Source organism: Camelus ferus, chromosome 34 (assembly GCF_009834535.1).
Source record: "Camelus ferus isolate YT-003-E chromosome 34, BCGSAC_Cfer_1.0, whole genome shotgun sequence".
Lineage (NCBI taxonomy): Eukaryota > Metazoa > Chordata > Mammalia > Artiodactyla > Camelidae > Camelus > Camelus ferus.
Window position 1 is genome coordinate 5,694,888 of NC_045729.1, and position 17,536 is coordinate 5,712,423.

Sequence of the window (17,536 nt, forward strand, 5' to 3'; positions counted from 1 at the left end):
TAAATACATATATTCATTTTCATTTTTTTTTCATTAAAGGTTATTGCAAGATATTGAACATAGTTCCCTGTGCTATGCAGAATAAACTTTTTTAAAATCTGTTTTTATATATAGTGGCTAATGTTCGCAAATCTCAAACTCCCAAATTTATCCCTTCTCACCCCCTTTCCCCCAGTAACCGTAAGATTGTTTACTACGTCTGTGAGTCTGTCTTTGTTTTGTAGATGAGTTCATAGAAGAAAAGATGAGTCCTTTTTTTTTTTTTTAGATTCCACATATGAATGATAAGATAAGTGAATTTTAAAGTTGTTTTTAAAAAGAAAGATGAACAGAGATTCTCTAAAAGATTAAGGAAGAGAACTCTAGGAAGAAAGAACTGCATGTGCTGAGGCTCAGAGGTATAGGATGTGGTTGGGGAAGGAAGAAAAGTGGCTAGAAACAGGTGTGAGAAGTGGCAAAGGATGAAACCAGAAATGAGAGTCAGAGCTTCATTCTGAAGGTCTCACAAGTCATGCTGAGGGGTTTGGTCTGGATCCTGTAGACAGGAAGGAATTCCCAGGAAAGTTGACTTTTTGTTGAGATTCTACTCAATCAGTCCATTAGTCAATTAATGTGAAAAATCAGTTAATACACATTGTAGTAATTGAGGTGGTTTCTTTCACCTGATTTTTGTAGAGGGAAAAATGAAACTAATGTCACATTCTTCCTAATTATAAAGGTAAACACTGGAAGACTGATGGCATCAGCAATGTGTCTTACCAACCAGAAGACAGACTTATAACATTCAGCCTGGAAACCTTTGGCCCTGTTACCTTGATTCAAGATGCTCACGTTAACATGCCGTACCAGTCATGGGAGCTAAGGCCACTTGATGTGAATAAAGTACTTTTGACTGTGACTACAGTATTTACTGAGATTCAAATACAAATTAAGGTAAACCACTGTTGTAGCAAGTCAAATCAAAGAGGGAAGCCTCCTTGGGGACTGTAAGACAGTGTCCAAGCAGTCAGTCATGGTGATTTACATATTGAAATATGTCTTTCATAAAAATATTTAAAATATACCTTGAGCTATAATTTCTAAATGAAATATTAATTGAATCAATAGTAATAACATGTAATAAGTAAAGTGCAAATTGGTAACCTAAAGTTTCTAGGAATAGACCAATTGATGAAGCTACAGGCCTGGTTGCAGTATGACTGTCAGAGTTTTTGATCCATTCGAAAGAGGCTTCTGGGTCTTACCACCCAGCCACTTGAAATCCCTTTTGAGGCTGGTCTCTGAATGAGCCACCGTTGCCCACTACACAGTCTGAAATGGAGAGAGACAGAAAGTAGATTTAGCGGGCACCTGAGGCTGAGGGTGGAAATGGGGACTAACTATAAATGGGTATAAAGGGATTTTTTTAGGGGGATGAAAGTGTTCTAAAACTGATTTATGGTGATAGTTGCACCACTCAGTAAAGTTACCAAAAAAATTATTGGACTGTGCACTTGAAATGGGTCGACTTTAGAGTATGTAAAATACACCTCGTGAAAGTTGTTTTTAAAAAGAGAGAGAAAGAAAGAGAACCTGAAATTCCTTATGAATGTGCCAGGAAGGCTGAAATAGCATCAGATTTTGCTTTTAAAGTCAGATGAGAGAGTGAACTCTGCACACCTTCAGACCGCCACTTTGTAAACGTTAAACCTGGAAAATAATTTTGCATTATTATGTTAAAATTTTATATGTATAAAAAATTATGATCCTTAAAAGTTGCAACACATTGTTGTCAAATAGCTACTATACTTCAGTATGAACATATGCACTACTCTTGGATCATAATGTATAAAATAGGAGACCAGATAGATACTTTAGTTCAATCTCTTGATTGCTCTGATAAGCCCAAAAAGAGGCGATAAACTGCTTAAGGTAACGTGAAGACTTTGTGCTGAAGCTTTTGGATCAGACCTAAAACATATCTGTCCTATATCCTTTTTAATATAGGATAAAACAGGATTTTTAAAAAATAGGATAAAGAACCTAACAGCTGGAACTGAAATGATAATGAGGTAACAATTTAACTTACTTATAGAAAAGGTTGTTTTTTCTCCTTGAAACTAGGAAAACCTCTGTAAGTTAGCTTCAATCAAACTAAATAACAAAAGGCATTCTTCTGCTTTGGAAGAAAAGTGGATGTCTCCTGTTTCTTTCATTATTGCTTTGAAAGAAGCTGGATTGAATATCTTCCCAACCGGACACTCTCATTTTTATGTTGTTACAAACTATAAGGTAAGAATGACTCTTTCCAAATTTAATGTGATGGACACTTGGAATGTTAGCAAGTATTAAGTATTATAGAAATCCTAAGGTACACCATGTTTTCTACATTCACTTACATAAGATTACAGTTAGAAAGAAAGGAATGTATGTAGAATCTTAAAAAAGATAAAAGGAATTCATCTGCAAAACAGACTCACAGACATAGTAAACAGTCTTATGGTTACAGGGGAAAGGGGGTGGGAAGGGATAAATTGGGGAGTTTGAGATTTGCCAATGTTAGCCACTATATATAAAAATAGATTTAAAAAGTATTTCTTCTGTATAGCACAGGGAACTATATTCAATATCTTGTAATAACCTTCAATGAAAAAGAATATGAAAATGAGCATATGCATGTATATATATGATTGAAACATTATGCTGTACACCAGAAATTGACACATTGTAACTGACTATATACTTCAATTTTTTAAAAAAAGAAGAAAGAAAGGAAAAAATGACAAGACCAGAAATCCGGAGTTCTCTCAAATTTAATCTTCCCCAAGAAAGTAAGCCTGTAGTACGACCTTCATGTTAATGCATGGAGCACAACCCCAGCTGGTCAGTTTAGTGCAGAGGTAGTCTGAGCAACTTCGTTTTATGTATTTTCTTTCTTCCTCCAGACTGGATATATGTAAGATTTCTTAAAAGAGTATATGACGTAGCAGTTTCCCAAACATGATAAATCAGGCAAAATTAAACATACGGGGACCAGTGTACAAAACCCACTTCTTTCGGTTTCTTGGCAGAGCCTCCCTGTCTGCAGACTTACGTTACTCGTAAGGCTTTAGTTAACTGAGATGCTTGCATGTTAAACTGAGCTCCTTGAGGGCGAGGACCATTTCTTAATCAACGTTGGTTCTTCTAGTTAGCCCACTCCTAGAATACAGTGCATGTTTGGCAAACATTTATCACATATGAATGAAGACAAAGTAGCTTCTAATCATGAAAGGTGTTTTGGGCAGAAGAGTTCTATACTCAAGAACAAATTTATAATATACCAGAAAATGACAATATAGGTAGACAGAACATTTGAAATAATTGTATCAATAAGAGCATGTACATAAATGAGTAGGGAAAAAAAAACTACCTGGGTTTTAGTAACTCAAACTGCCAATTACTCTACAAATGCTGAATACACTATTCATCTTACCAGAATATAGTATTCAAGAATTTTTTTCTGAACCCCTATATTCTAGACATTGTTTTAGATGCTTAGGAAACTGAATAAAACAAAGGTTCCTGCCCTTGTGGAGCTTACATTCTAGTAGAGAGAGGCAAAAGTAAATAATAAACGTGATAAACAAAATTATCCTGTATGTCAAAAGGGGATGCGTGGTATGGGAGAAAGAAAATGTAGATCAGGAATAGTGGGGTTAGGGCAGCAATCAGTATTAAGTAGGGTGTGGGGGAGGGGGCTCAGTGAGAAGGTAAGACGGAGCAAAACCTCACAGTGGGGAAGTTAGCCAAGCTGGTATCTCTAGAAGGATGGCAGCTTCCAGGTAGAGAGAGGAGCTGAAACAAGGGCCCTGAGGGAGTGTGTCTGGGGACTAGAGGGGCAGCACGGAGGCGGGGAGCCGGGAGAGCCAAGGGAGGAGGAGGTCGGAGAGAGAACGGGGTGTGGGGGGGACGTCAGGTCGCAGAGGCCCTCATGGAGGATTGTGGATTCTACTCTGGGAGAAGGGGGACGCCGCTGCCCGTTTTGAGAAAGAAGGCATGAGATCTTAGAGTTTAAGTGCCTCTCTCCGTGTTGAGAGCAGACGAGACTGTAGGAGGCCAGGGATGGAAGGGAGACTTGAGAGGCGCCATGAGCCACAATATTGGTTTTTATTTTGACAGCTTCCTTTGGTAGAAATGAAAGCTTATCGACAAATGGCCCTGCTAAGTTCCGCTTTTGCATTTAGTTGGAGCAGGTGGAATACAGAATGTGATCCTAAAAATGTTGTATTTAAGGTATAGTATGCAAAACCCCATTAAACTACTTTGCCCTCCCAAAGAAGATAAAGTACTGAAAAGCTAAATGAACGTAGACCATGGTTTCTCCTCTTAAAAGGTGAAAACATTAACATTCAAAATGGAGTTTTAAAACTTCATTTTTCTTTATTTTTGTCAAAACTATAAAACCAAACCATGTAAAGGTTATGCCTTCGCTGTCCATTATGGTATCAAATGCTCTTGATTTTAGGTTAGCGTCCTTATCTCCCTTCACACCAACTTAAGAGCAGATGAAGCCTTTCATGAGACTGTATCTGTGATTCACAAACTTCCTCTGAGAGGGTTAGGCTTCCAGGTTAACTTTCTGGCCCATTTCTACTGCTTGATTTAAAAAAAAAAAAAAAGTATCTTACCAATTCTACAAGTTGACTGATGAGTATTTTATCATAAATGAGTCACCCTATTTATTTATCCTGTTCATTATGTGTTTCTCCCATTAGAATGTAAGCTCCTTGAAGACAAGATTCTGTTGTTGCAGTTGTTTGTTATTTATTAATGCAGTTGGTTATTTTCCCTTAGTTTTGTTGTTGTTATAGCCCCAGCACCTAGAACAGTACCTGGCACTTGAAGCCATTCAATAAATACTTTTCAGAGAATTAATACATTTTGATAAGCTCCATAAACACCAAGATATAAACAGTTCCATGCTTAAAAAAAAAAAGGAGACGTTAAGAATGTTTCTTTTAATGTTGGCAATTTGGGGAACTCAGTTACGCCCTTCAGATAAGACTTTCTGCTGCCAAAATACCTCATAGAGAAATCTGTTCAGTTCCTCTTCTAATTTTCTTCAGGTGCGGGAACACCTTACAAAAGAAGAACCTAGTCAGAATCCTAACTGGAACTTTCTAATGTTTAGCGGTGACAGGGCCCAAAGTCTCAAGATCAACGAATCCAGTGAGGCATTCTCTAAAGCCCTCAAAGAAGAAACTGAGTTTCATTCTACTTTATATCACATGGTGAAGGATTTTGCTTCTAAAGAAGCAATGGAGAAAGTCAGGCTTTCCAGCTGTCAGTTTATTGACTCTGTATGCCATCTGCTCCTCTCAACTAGGTTACTCAGCTATTCTTAAATCCCCCCTGATAAATGTTACTCAGTATGAAGAAAGGATCAGGCAACTTGGAGAAAAATCAGGTATTTCATCAATAAAGTAGAATGAGTGAGTATTTTTCAAATAGGCTATTAAAAGATCTAATCAGTATTTTATATACTCAAATTTTTTTTTTAAGAATTAGGGATTTTTCCCTATGTATACTTAGCCTACTGAGAGTTCCAACTTTTGACTGTATGAAAATTTGAATGGTTCTTTATTTCAATAAATTTTAACAAACAATAATATCTCCTCCTCAAAAAGTTCATTAAAAAGTCATAGGCAGCCTTCCTCCCCATTGTACTTCAGTGAGGAAGGCAGTCACAAAAAGGGGGGGAATATAAAATATCTTACAGTCATTCTGAGAACCTCTGGTTCCACGCTATAATCTCCCAGCTAAAAGTTACTAGTTTACAAACTTCAGATACTGAAACTTTAAAAAAAAAAAAAAAAATCTAGACACACATTGGGATGTGCTGCAGTCACACTGGTGGTGGCCCATTGTGCTGGAGTCTGGTAAATGGCCACAAGATATGTTCCAGAGACATCCAGGAGTCCCCAGCCTGTGTGGGCGCCGCATCCACGGATTTCTGGAAGAATCGGCCTGTGAAGAAGCTCATCAGCGCCGCAAACAGCACAATGAGCGCGACAGAAAGCCAGAGTGCCCTGTTGGCCTCTCTGATGGAAGTCTTGAGGCTCGTTGCCCAGGAAGCTATTGTGCCATAACTACAAGGAAAACACAGATTCAGAATTCAGTCTCTTGTTAGAAACACTCCTTTTGTCAACAGTAATCAAGTCACACATCTGCCCTGCAGTCCACCGACACCGCCTTGTAATGTGCTTCATAATGTGGTCTATCATCTTGGCTTTGCCACAATCTACACACCCCTTTATAATTTTTAAATTATAAGAGTTAAAGAAATGTTGTGGTAGGTAAATATCTGAAAATTATGTGATTTAGGCATTATTTAACTCCTAACAAGTACATGTGAGTATTAATTCCATTCTTTCAACCAGGTAAGACAACTTACATTCTTGTGGAAACAAAAATGTTACTTACTGGGTAGAGCAGGATACGTGTGTGTGTGTCATATGAATGTACATAGAAACGTGTCACTTATTTCTTACCAGGCCCTGGGCTTTTGCTGTACTGAAATTTAAACTCTTTTAAGAAATACCCACCAAAACAAGCTTATTATATTAGCATTGCATAAGTCTTTGAAAATAGTTAACTCTGTGTTAGACACTGTGCTGAGTATTTTACATGCTAATTCATTTAATCATGACAACAAAACAGTGACATAGGGACCATTATCATCCTTATTTTTTAGACGAAGAAATCGGTGCTCAAAAATGAATGAATTTGCCCAGGTCACGTAGCTGGTTAGAGAGCTAGAATTCGAGCTGGGCCATCTGGCTCCAAGGGCAGGTTCTTCACGCTGTGGACGCTCCTGCCTCTTGTGGCCCACAGTTTCAGGGATAATTCTTGTAGACCTTACAGAGTTTGTTATTCATCTTAAAGTTAACAATTTGAAAGCTCTTTTAGTAAAGAAATATAATTAAGATGATTAATGCTAACCCTGCCTTACCTCTCCCCATTCCACCAAAATGGTATTATTTAGCAAGTAGACAACTTACATCGAAGATACATCCCATTTTGATGGATTATTTTTCTTTTCAGAAAGACTGGGCTTTCTTGTCCTTTCTACTGCTTCTTCTCCAGGTGGTTCTGAGTCATCTTTAGTTCTGTAAATATTGTTTTTAAATATTAAACTATGGACAATGTGCTATAATTATTTATAAAATAATGCTAAATTTTATGGTATTAGTAAGACAGCTCACAGGTATGTGTTTTGCTTTAGAAAGATTTGATAAATATCTAATTCTGAAAGTCAAATCAGCAAATTGATATTTTTAATCATTCATAGGAATTTAATTTTTAAAAGTAACTTTTTGTATTTAGAAACATAGCAAATGTTTGTTGTAAATAGTTGGGGTGCTAGCCAAAGAACAAATAAAAGGGGGAGATGTACAAAGAGCATGTCGGTCAATTCTCACCACTCACAATTAACCAGGGTTATTACTGCGATTCCTTTCCCTGTGTGTGTGCAGAACCACACTTTGAAAAACAAGTGTAGATGCCACTGTGTATTTTCTTCTTCAACGTGTAGTACAATTTTTCTCATTAAGCATTCGTTTACCACATTTTTTATATTCTATATTAACAATTGATTTTACTCTTTCCTCTGTAGGCTTTTTGAGCAATGCTAAATTCGAGTAACATCAAAGTGTCATTTCTTCTTTCTCTAAAGAAATCTTAATTTTAAAAGTGTTTATGAAAATATGTTTAGTATAAAACTAGCTAAAATAAATAGTACTCAGTGAGCTGGGGAAACAACAGTTGGGTTGACCGTATTTTAAGTAAAATCGTATTATCTAAAGAGGCACCTTTTACATGAACAAAACTTAATTGTTTCATTGCTCATGTTTCATGTTCACTGTTAACTTCCTTGGAATTTGAATATTGAAACCCCAAACTCAAAATCCCCTCACAATTGCCAAAGGGAACTGTGCCTCAAAGTTTCTGTTTTTGTTTTTCAGTCAGCCATCTATAGAGAATGCATGGGGTAGATTCTAGTTTGATTTTTAAAGGAAACAAGGCCCAAGAGCCAGAATTCTTGTAAGAGCCTCAAGGTTTCAGTCTTTTGTTTGCAGAGACTTCTCAGTAGAAATCATACTATACTAACAAAAATTTAAAAGTAGATTATAGTCTTTTCAAGGAAACTCTTGTTTTTTTTTAAACCCAGATCAGAAAATATCCATTATGTTAACTCTAAATCTAAAAAAAGTTTTCAATACATGCAGTAGGCTCCCAGGATTATAATTTTTTTTTTTGAAAAAAGGACCGAGGGTAGGCGCTGTGTCTTTTTCATCTTTATATCCTTTAGGCTTGATAAGCACGTAATGAACATGTGAAAAATGAACTTAAAGTTGTTTCATTAAGATCTCTCCAGATGAGGAAGCTGAGACCAAATAAAGTTAAGCAATTTGTCCAACATCACCCAAGCATTTCCTCATGGCTCTCCCTCTTGCCTTCTTCCTTTCACTATAGAAGGTGAATTTTTACTTGTTAAACTTGCTAGGTACAGAGATAGCAATAGAGAATTTTATGTCTTCCCTACTCCTCATTTACTTAAAGGGAAGACAGATGTATATATATAATGCACATACATTACGTGTGTGCCTATATGTTGTACATAATTCATCTAAGTTGATGGACATTTTATTTTTGTGGCTCTTTACTGACCTTTCCTCCTGAAGGCAAGAAACCTAAATAGGAAAAAAATTATCCTCACAAATCTGGCAAATTCGTCTTTTCTAACTTAAGACTTCAAACCTTGCAGTACAGAGTACCACAAGAGTGAATGTATTCACAAGTAACATTTATATAGTGCTTTATAGTTTGTAAACGCCTTACACACTGAATTATCTTTTTGATGACGCAGGATTGAGCTCATCTCTGTAGAATGAAAGTGACCCCCACTGTTTATGCCCCAGTCACGTCAGGTTAATAAACACATTAAGCTTCACCTACTTTAGTTCACATTTTTCTTCTTCAGCATCTGCCCAGGAATAGGTGCTAATAAATCGATGTAATGAGGGACGATGTTCACTCTGCTTTGAGCCCAAAATACGCCTAAATAAAGATGATTATAGCCACTTGTCAAATTGGATACTTCTGTAGCCATTATCAATTATTTTCCACTACCTAAGCCAATACAAAAATGATGAGTTCTCATTTTTATCTTGGCATATTCACACAACACTTACAAGAAAACAATTTCATGATCATATACCAATTTTTACAATTATTCCACATGTGCTCTGTACAAATCACATGTTACTATATCACTTCTTTCAAACATTTCCTTCAGCCCAATTATAAAACAGTAAGTTTCCCAAAAGGCCACCATGAAAGTACACTTACCAACTGCTTGACCTCCGATTGAATCGGTCATTATTTTCCATCCCAGCCATCTTTAACGTTCAGACATTAAGGAAATAATAAAATATGAATTTAGTGAAGTAAATTTATATTTTGTCACATGCAAATGAATTTGCTTTGGACTAAGAACGCTTAAGAATTTGCTTACCATTCCCGCATTTCCAATATTTCTGGGCAAAGAGGCAATGGTCACTCTTCGAAGAGAAGATGGCTACCCAAAGGGGGAAAATGTACGTTTAGAAAATTCTCAGTATTTTGCCCTTGTGTGAAAGACTGATGAATATTCTTGTATGTACACATCCATACACTTGACCACTGCTGAGTTAAACTGTAGACATATTTTCAAAGATTTTGTTATGGCCAAAATTGTCTTCCAGAAATATTCCACCAATTTATTTTATTTGGGGGTGGGGGAGGGGGCAAGCAATAACAACTTTATTTGTTAAACCCGCAGGCCGTGGAGATGGTGGACCAACATCCAAAAGAACCATCTTGCCTGGATTTGGATACTAGTCTCTTTCTTTAATAAATTTATATTCCACCTTCTCCAACCATGGATGAGTATAATTTTTACCAATCAAGTAAGGAATATAAGGTTTTCTGTTTAGGTTTCTAGTAATAAGTCCACTGTTTTTCTATGCTGAATAACCATGTGTGTGTGTGTGTGATATATCTGCTCTGAGAACCACCTATATATTTTGCCTACATTAATTTTGTTAATATTTCTGGCAGAATTTTTTTCTTTTTTGCTGTTAATGCAGCCGAATCTCTTCTCTTTTGCTACTGTTTCTTTTAAGCTTGGGAAGGTTTTCCCCACTTCAAGAGGAGTTAAATATGCACCTGTTTTCAAGCATTCTTTTCATGGTTTCATTTTTTCCATTTAACATATTTAAGAATGAGTATGACATTTTAATAAATGGATATATTTATACATCAGCCTTGAGATTTGTACAGGAAAATGTTATATTTTGTGGCTCTTAAAGTTTAAATAAGTAGAACTTCAGAAAATAAAAGTATCTTAAACATAGGAAATAAAGAAGTTTTATGTGAATTCTTTTCTTAAACCACCAAACCTAATTGAATTTTATAGGTTAGTTGAACATCAAGATATCAAATTGTGGTCCAGAAACCTGAGTTCTAATCATGGTTCTGTCACTACATAATCATAACTAATTACTCTGTGAAACTGATTTTCCTTATCTGTGAAAAAGAGATTTAGATGGGATGATTTTTAAATTACTTGCTCAAAAGTTCGATGAAAAAATTCTGTGAAATCCTGATTTTCAAACTAATGAAAACTGCTATTTGACTCTCAATATTCCGTTCTCTTCTTATTTTAGTAACAGACCCCTTGATTTTGAGTTAGGCATATGTCCTCTAGAGTAAAAACTGTTTTCACCTTATTTCCAACCAAGAATGAAAAGGGAAATGTCACGTGGGACTTTGAGGAGATAAAGCCATCTCAGGCCGTAAGGAGGAAGCAAAGCATGGAGGGTCATGACGCGGCAAGTGAGGGGGCGACTGGGCCCAGTGGATGTTGTGAAGCTGCTCTCCCCTTGTGAACTGCTTGTTTCCAACTTCAGTTTTACATGAGAGAGAAACTGTTGTTACACTGGCTTTCCTCTCGCTGCCGGGAAAACTTAATTGATACTGACAAATACAGCAAGGAGTATAAAGCATACATATACAAACATAAACATACGTGCATGTGTACGTCACAATTACATATGAATTAAGGCCTCTATTTTATGATTCATGTTTAAAGCCATGTTGCTTCAAATAATACTCTAAAACCATCTCATATAACATTTGATAGGCATTTGTCAAGTGAATTAGTAATTACCTTAGAGTTTAGGGAAGCCGAACGTTTTTTAATTTGGCAGTCATCTGAAAGGGAAAACATTTGAGCAGTTAAGGAATTACACGTGCAATTTAGTGCAATGGCCTTAATTCTTTACAAAGAAAAGCAATGGTCAGAAAATAAGACCATTGTGGACATCTGGTCATTTATTTGGTGATTCATAACATCAGTAATCTGAACCAGTGGAATACAGTCCTCTGTATCACTGCAGATGTCCACACTGCTTGCCTAGCGCACAGGGCACTAAATGAATGTCTGCTGAATAAAAGACTCCAAAATTGAAAGATCAGAAGGTCATCAAATATTATTTCTAGAAGAGATCAATAAAATGAAAATTCTGCTTCAAAATGTTCATGTTGTCTATTTATAACTATTGTAAGATTTATATAAACCTATAACCCTTATGTTAAGATAGTTTCCATGATCTCAGACATCTCCCTATTTCCCAGTCCACTGGTCAGCTGACTATGCCACAGTCACTCCTCCTCCTATTGACGACAGTGGTCCATTTACACTATTGTGCCTTGCTGTACGTGTGGAGAAAGAGCCAATTCTAACATATCCCAGGTTGGACATCACTGGGGTCCACTCCATGGGCGGGATTAAGTATATTCTCTCATGTCAGCAATTTAATTTAATGAATTGTTGGTGTCTACCATAAAATCCTTGTCTCCTAATTTGTTTTCTAATTGACATCTTAATTTGGGCCCATAAAGTAACAGGGATGAGTTATTTCTTATATTCTATATATTATATCCTTCTTAAATTCTTCTAATATAACCTTAACATAAGGATGTTTTCCTAAAGACACTGTATAATAAGAATTAGTAAGAGAGAATGAAAGGAGAATGTTAGAAAAACATGATTGATACTCTTATTACCTTCATCTTCAAGAGGGTTAAAAGACCTTTCATTCTGCAAAAGAACTTGTTTTAGTTCTTCTAACTCAGCGTGCTCCTTGGCATACATTCTTTTCAGATTCTCTACATGCTGAATCATCACTTCTACTGCTTTACTAACCCGGCTTTCCTGGCAGGAAAAAACAAAACAAAACACATTTACATTGAAAATACTATTCTCCATACCCAGTTGTAAATCAGTGAATTAGACACGTGCTTACCTTCACTCCATGCCTAGAGCCTACTAAAATGGAGAGAAAGGTTTTGTTTTTTTTTAAGGCATGCGTACATAAGGATGTATAGAACATGGAAGAGGATATAATAGCAACAAAACTGAATGCCTGCCAAGTAGGAGGACTCGTGGTAAGTGACTAAGACCTGAAAAACTGAACTCTAAGCAAAGCTGTAAGAAAAGCCCAGAAGCAGCCTGGCTTTTACCACAGAAAGCCACAAGGGCTCAGGAACTAGTGGTGCCTCTGGAATTAAGCTTGAAGGTAGACACGTGAACAGAAGAAATGGTTGAGAATCTGTGTAAAAAGCAATCAGAGCCACAGATCACCGCCCTTACTCAGGTCAGCTGAGCAACTGCCCCACTACCGCTTTGGTGAAAGACTACAAGGTTGGATATCTAGAGAAATTTAAACAAAGGGTCTGTGGGTGGAGCAGTAACACACAGTTGATGGTGAGTGGATCATACGGAAAAGAACAGACGGAAGCAGAAGTCTGCATATATATATTGAATATTGAGATACACAGCCTTATTCTTCCTTCCAACCACCAAACACTGGTAGCCAGGCTTATACTCTCAAGGTAGGCAGTTGGAAGATTTTTCTCTGAGGAATCTAACATTACAAGATGAAACTCTTAAAAACTGCTGACACTGAGTATGCCAGAAAAACTTCCTGGCTCGTGTGAAGCTCAGAGCCACCATGAAACTTCCCCAGCCAGCATATGCAGAGCTCCCAGTCAGCTGTATAGCGGGTCATCGCTAGTCAGAGGAAAGCCTCTAGCTTGAGAAAAGAAAGTCAACACATAGAAAAAAAGCAAGCTAAAAGAAATGAACTGTAAGAGGGGCAGGGCATAGCTCAGTTTAGAATGTGTGCCTAGCATGCATGAGGTCCTGGGTTCAATCCCCAGCATGCCTATGAAATGAATGAATGAATGAATGAATGAATGAATGAATGAATGAATAAATGAATAAATAAATAAATAAATAAATAAATAAATAAATAAATAAATAAATAAATAAATAAATAAATAAATAGTAAACATAATTACTGCCCCCCCCAAAAAAAGAAATAAACTGCAGAAAAATGAAAACGCCAAGGAAACTATCAATATCTTCAGAGAGGTAAGATTAACTATTGTATCTATGAAATAGGAACAAGATATTATTTAAAAGCAACATTCTGAGTTTTTTTTTAAGTCTGGAAATTAAAAATATGACAAAAAATATGTAACTCGACAGAAGAGTTTCAAGATAAGGTTGAGGAAATCTCTCTGAAACTAGAGCAAAAAGACTACAAGGTAGAAAAGAGATGAGAAAAGACCACTTCAGGAGATCCAACATTCAAAGAACAGGAATTCGACAAGTAGTCAAAATGTAGAGAACATCCACCAAGTGTAGAAAAGGAAATAGCTCAAGAGAATTGCTGAATTCAGGAAATAACTTGCCAGCTGGGAGCGGCTGAGGATAAATTAGAGAAAAGTAAATAGAAAACAGCATAACAATCATGGTGAAGGGAAATGATTAACTCCATGAAGAACATGAATGTTGTGCAAAGAAGAAAAAGTACTAGACTACTGTCTCTACTATGAACAGAATTTATATGGTCATAATAGTGTTTATAGATAATATTGACCTAATACTATTCATCCACTAATTTTAATTTAAAAAAAATTTTGATATTTTCTACAGACACAAAAAGTAGACAATAAACCTACACATATCCATTAATCAGTTTCAAGAACCACCAACATTTTGCTATGAGTTTCACCTCAATTTTTGAATGCTGTTTTTTAAGAATAGATGGACATCATGTTATTTCACTCTTAAACATTTCAATAAGTATCTAAAAAAAAGGAGTGTATTTCCTTAAATAATCACAATGCCATGATGACACCTAACATTAACAGAAACACTTTAATATCATCTAGTCCATATTCAAATTTCCCCAATTGTCTCAAAAAAGATTTATTTACAGATTTGTTTGAATTGGAACCTGAAAATGTATATTCATCATATTTTTTCTGTTTTTAGATAATGATGAGTAATATAAAATTAACTATTTTAAAGTGAACAATCCAGTGGCATTTAGAACATTCACCATCTTGTGCAACCATCACTTCTGTCTAGTTCCAAAACATTTTCATCACCCCCAAATAAAACCCCACACCCATGAATCACCTACTCTCCATTAATCCCTCCCACAGAACCTGGCAACCACCAAGCTTCTACCTTTCTCTAAAGAGTTACCCAGTCCAGATACTGTGTAAAAAAGGAACCATACAATACGTGACCTTTGTGTCTAGCACCCATACTTAGTTTAATATTTTCCAGATTCATCTACATTATAGCATATATCAATACATTCTTTCTTTCAATGGCTAAATAATATATTAATGTTGCCATAATAATATTGCAATCTCTTCACATCCTTGTCAGTACCAGTTATTTTCCTTCTTCCTTCCTTTCCTCTTTGTATTATAGCTCTCCTAGTGGGTGTGAATGTCAATATGGTTTTGATTTGTATTTCTCTAATGATTAAGCATATTTTCATGTGCTTATTGGCCACTTCTGTATCTTCTTTGTGAAATGTCTATTCAAGTCTTATTTCCTTTTTTCAGTTGGGTTACTTCTCTTTCTGTTGTTAAGCTATAAGCATTCTTTATATATTCTGGATACTAGACCCTTATTAGTTATATGATCTTCTAATATTTTCTCCCATTTTATAGATTATCTTTTCACTTTCTTGGTAATGTCACTTGATACACAAAAGTTTTTCATTTTGAGGAAGTCCTATTTTTTTGCTGTTGCTTTTGGTGCAGATTATAACATTGTATGAAGGGAGTATCTAGAAAAATATATCACAAAATTTTTAAAATGATTGTCACTGCCTAATGCTATCGAGAGATTTTTCTTTACATTTTTATTTGCATGCTCCATTTTCCATTTTTTCTGTATTACATACGTATGTTTTGTACAATAAAGAAATGTTTTTTTAAAAAAACTTATTCCTAGAAATGTAATCCATAATGTTAAGGAAAATACATTCTTTCAGTAGTTTCACCATAACTAGAGAAATGGAGACAAATTACCTGATTAATGGCTCCCAGCATCTCAGCCCTACTGGCCACTCGTGCTGTGCACTGGCTGAGGAATGTTATGCTCTTCTCCAGCTTCTTAATGATTTCCTGAGCCTGGCTGTCATCTTCACAAAGAGGGGTTAAAGACTGCACAGAAAGGAAAGCATTAGTAACTATTAAACCCAAGTATTCAGCAAGTGATTCTAATACTGATTGTGTTGTAAATCCAGGTGACTCTGGTACCTTTATGGAAGGTGAAAAGCAGCAGCAAAGACCAATAATGAATGATACAGAAATATTAGCATCTTTGTTGGCCATCAAGCAGGTGCTCCCAAAACCTTTTATACTATCTTATAGTATCATATACTATCTTTGATCCCTTCCTCCTTTACTTTCCAAATTTGCCCCTCCTTCATGTGTATTTATGTCTTTCTTCTATGATTAACAGGATGCAATGTAATTCATTGGCAATGGTAAAGAAATTATGCCTATAAATGAACTGAATGCATTATATGAGAATCATAGCTTGAACTTTTAAGAAAAGTAGTGAAAACAGACTGGAATTATATATGACTCTGACAACTATATTTGCTTTTCCAGTGATGACAAGTTGAGATTGGGGTGGTTAGGTAGGTGCACCTTCATTGCCTTATAAATATTTAATCTCAAATCTGTGCCCTTGATCCAAAGACATAATAATTTAATGGCTAAAGAGTTTCAGTAAGCAAGACAAAAAAGTTCCGAAGATTCTGTTTCACAACAGCCATGAATATACTTAACTCTATCGAAGTATACTTATAATGGTTAATATGATAAATTTTTACATAGAATATGGCTTCTACATTTTTATTTCATTTTTCCAAAATTAGCCCTGTTAGTTTTCCAACCCATCTTTGTATTGATGGTGACCTCATTAAACAGAAGAGTAACAGTAGTTGTTCCACTTCTATGCGCCTTACAGAGGGTTTGCCCATTATCTGAGAAGACTGGAGTCAGTTACCATTCTCTCTTTTCAGTTACTTAAATGAAAATAGACTTTTGATTCTCTTCTTTGAAGCTTAAAATTGATATTATCTCCTATTGCTCAGTTTTCTGCATAATTACTCTTTTGCCTGAAATCTATTTGAAAATCCAGAGAGAAGGCAGATGATTCATATAACTACTTTAAAAGACATTTATTCACACAAAAACTACTAGAGCTAATAAACAAATTCAGCAAGGCAGCGGGATACAAGATTAACATGCAGAAATCGGTTACATTTCTTTATACTAACAATGAAATATAAGAAAAGGAAAGTAAAAAAACAATCCCTCTTAAAACCACATCCAAAAAAATAAAATATTTAGGACTAAATGACCAAGGAGGTGAAAGACTTATATGCTGAGAACTATAAAACATTGATAAAGGCAATTAAAGATGATTTAAAGAAATGGAGATATCACATGTACTTGGATTGAAAGAGTTAATAATATTTTTAAAGTGGCCATACCATCCAAAGCAATCTACAGATTTAATGCAATCCCTATCAAATTACCCAGAACATTTCTCACAGAACTAGAACAAATAATCCTAAAATTTATGTGGAATCACAAAAGACCCAGAATTACCAAAGCAATACTGAAGAAAAAGAATAAAGCTGTAGGCATAACCCTCCCAGACTTCAGACAATACTCCAAAGCTACCGTAATTAAAACAGTGTGGTACTGGCAGAAAAACATACATATGGATCAATGGAATAGAATAGGGAGCCCAGAAACAAACCTACAGTCTATGGTCAATTTAATCTTTGACAAAGAAGGCAAGAATATACAATGGAGAAAACACAGTCTCTTCAGCAAGTGGTGTTGGGAAAACTGGACAGCTTCACGTAAATTAATGAAGTTAGAATATTTCCTCACACCATACACAAAAGTAAACTCAAAATGGCTTAAAGACTTAAACATAGTGTCCACACAGGACACTATAAATCTTCTAGAAGAGAATGTAGGCAAAACCTTCTCTGACATAAATCGTAGCAATGTTTTCCTAGGTCAGTCTCCCAAGGCAATAGAAATAAAAGCAAAAATAAACAAATGGGAC

At 35.8% G+C, this 17,536-nt stretch overlaps 2 protein-coding genes across 10 annotated transcripts in view; one reads left to right on the forward strand and one right to left on the reverse strand.

Moving 5' to 3' along the window:
* CASC1 (cancer susceptibility 1) overlaps positions 1-5,624 on the forward strand; it is a 58,824-nt gene extending 53,200 nt beyond the window's left edge. For all 7 annotated transcript variants that reach the window (XM_032473461.1, XM_032473460.1, XM_032473463.1 and 4 more), the window contains 4 exons: positions 719-933; positions 2,104-2,271; positions 4,141-4,254; positions 5,088-5,624. In XM_032473461.1, the coding sequence (XP_032329352.1) occupies positions 719-933; positions 2,104-2,271; positions 4,141-4,254; positions 5,088-5,366 (776 nt within the window). In that variant the 3' untranslated portion in view covers positions 5,367-5,624. The remainder of the gene's footprint in view (positions 1-718; positions 934-2,103; positions 2,272-4,140; positions 4,255-5,087) is intronic.
* Positions 5,583-17,536, reverse strand: part of LRMP (lymphoid restricted membrane protein) — a 51,869-nt gene continuing 39,915 nt past the window's right edge. For 2 of the 3 annotated variants that reach the window (XM_032473466.1, XM_032473467.1), the window contains 8 exons: positions 15,469-15,603; positions 12,133-12,280; positions 11,234-11,277; positions 9,539-9,601; positions 9,373-9,422; positions 8,980-9,081; positions 7,023-7,130; positions 5,583-6,110 (listed from right to left, as the gene is read on the reverse strand). In XM_032473466.1, coding sequence (XP_032329357.1) covers positions 5,867-6,110; positions 7,023-7,130; positions 8,980-9,081; positions 9,373-9,422; positions 9,539-9,601; positions 11,234-11,277; positions 12,133-12,280; positions 15,469-15,603 — 894 coding nt within the window. In that variant the 3' untranslated portion in view covers positions 5,583-5,866. Of the gene's footprint in view, positions 6,111-7,019; positions 7,131-8,979; positions 9,082-9,372; positions 9,423-9,538; positions 9,602-11,233; positions 11,278-12,132; positions 12,281-15,468; positions 15,604-17,536 lie in introns of all 3 variants that reach the window. The other variant, XM_032473468.1, reaches the window with a different exon arrangement.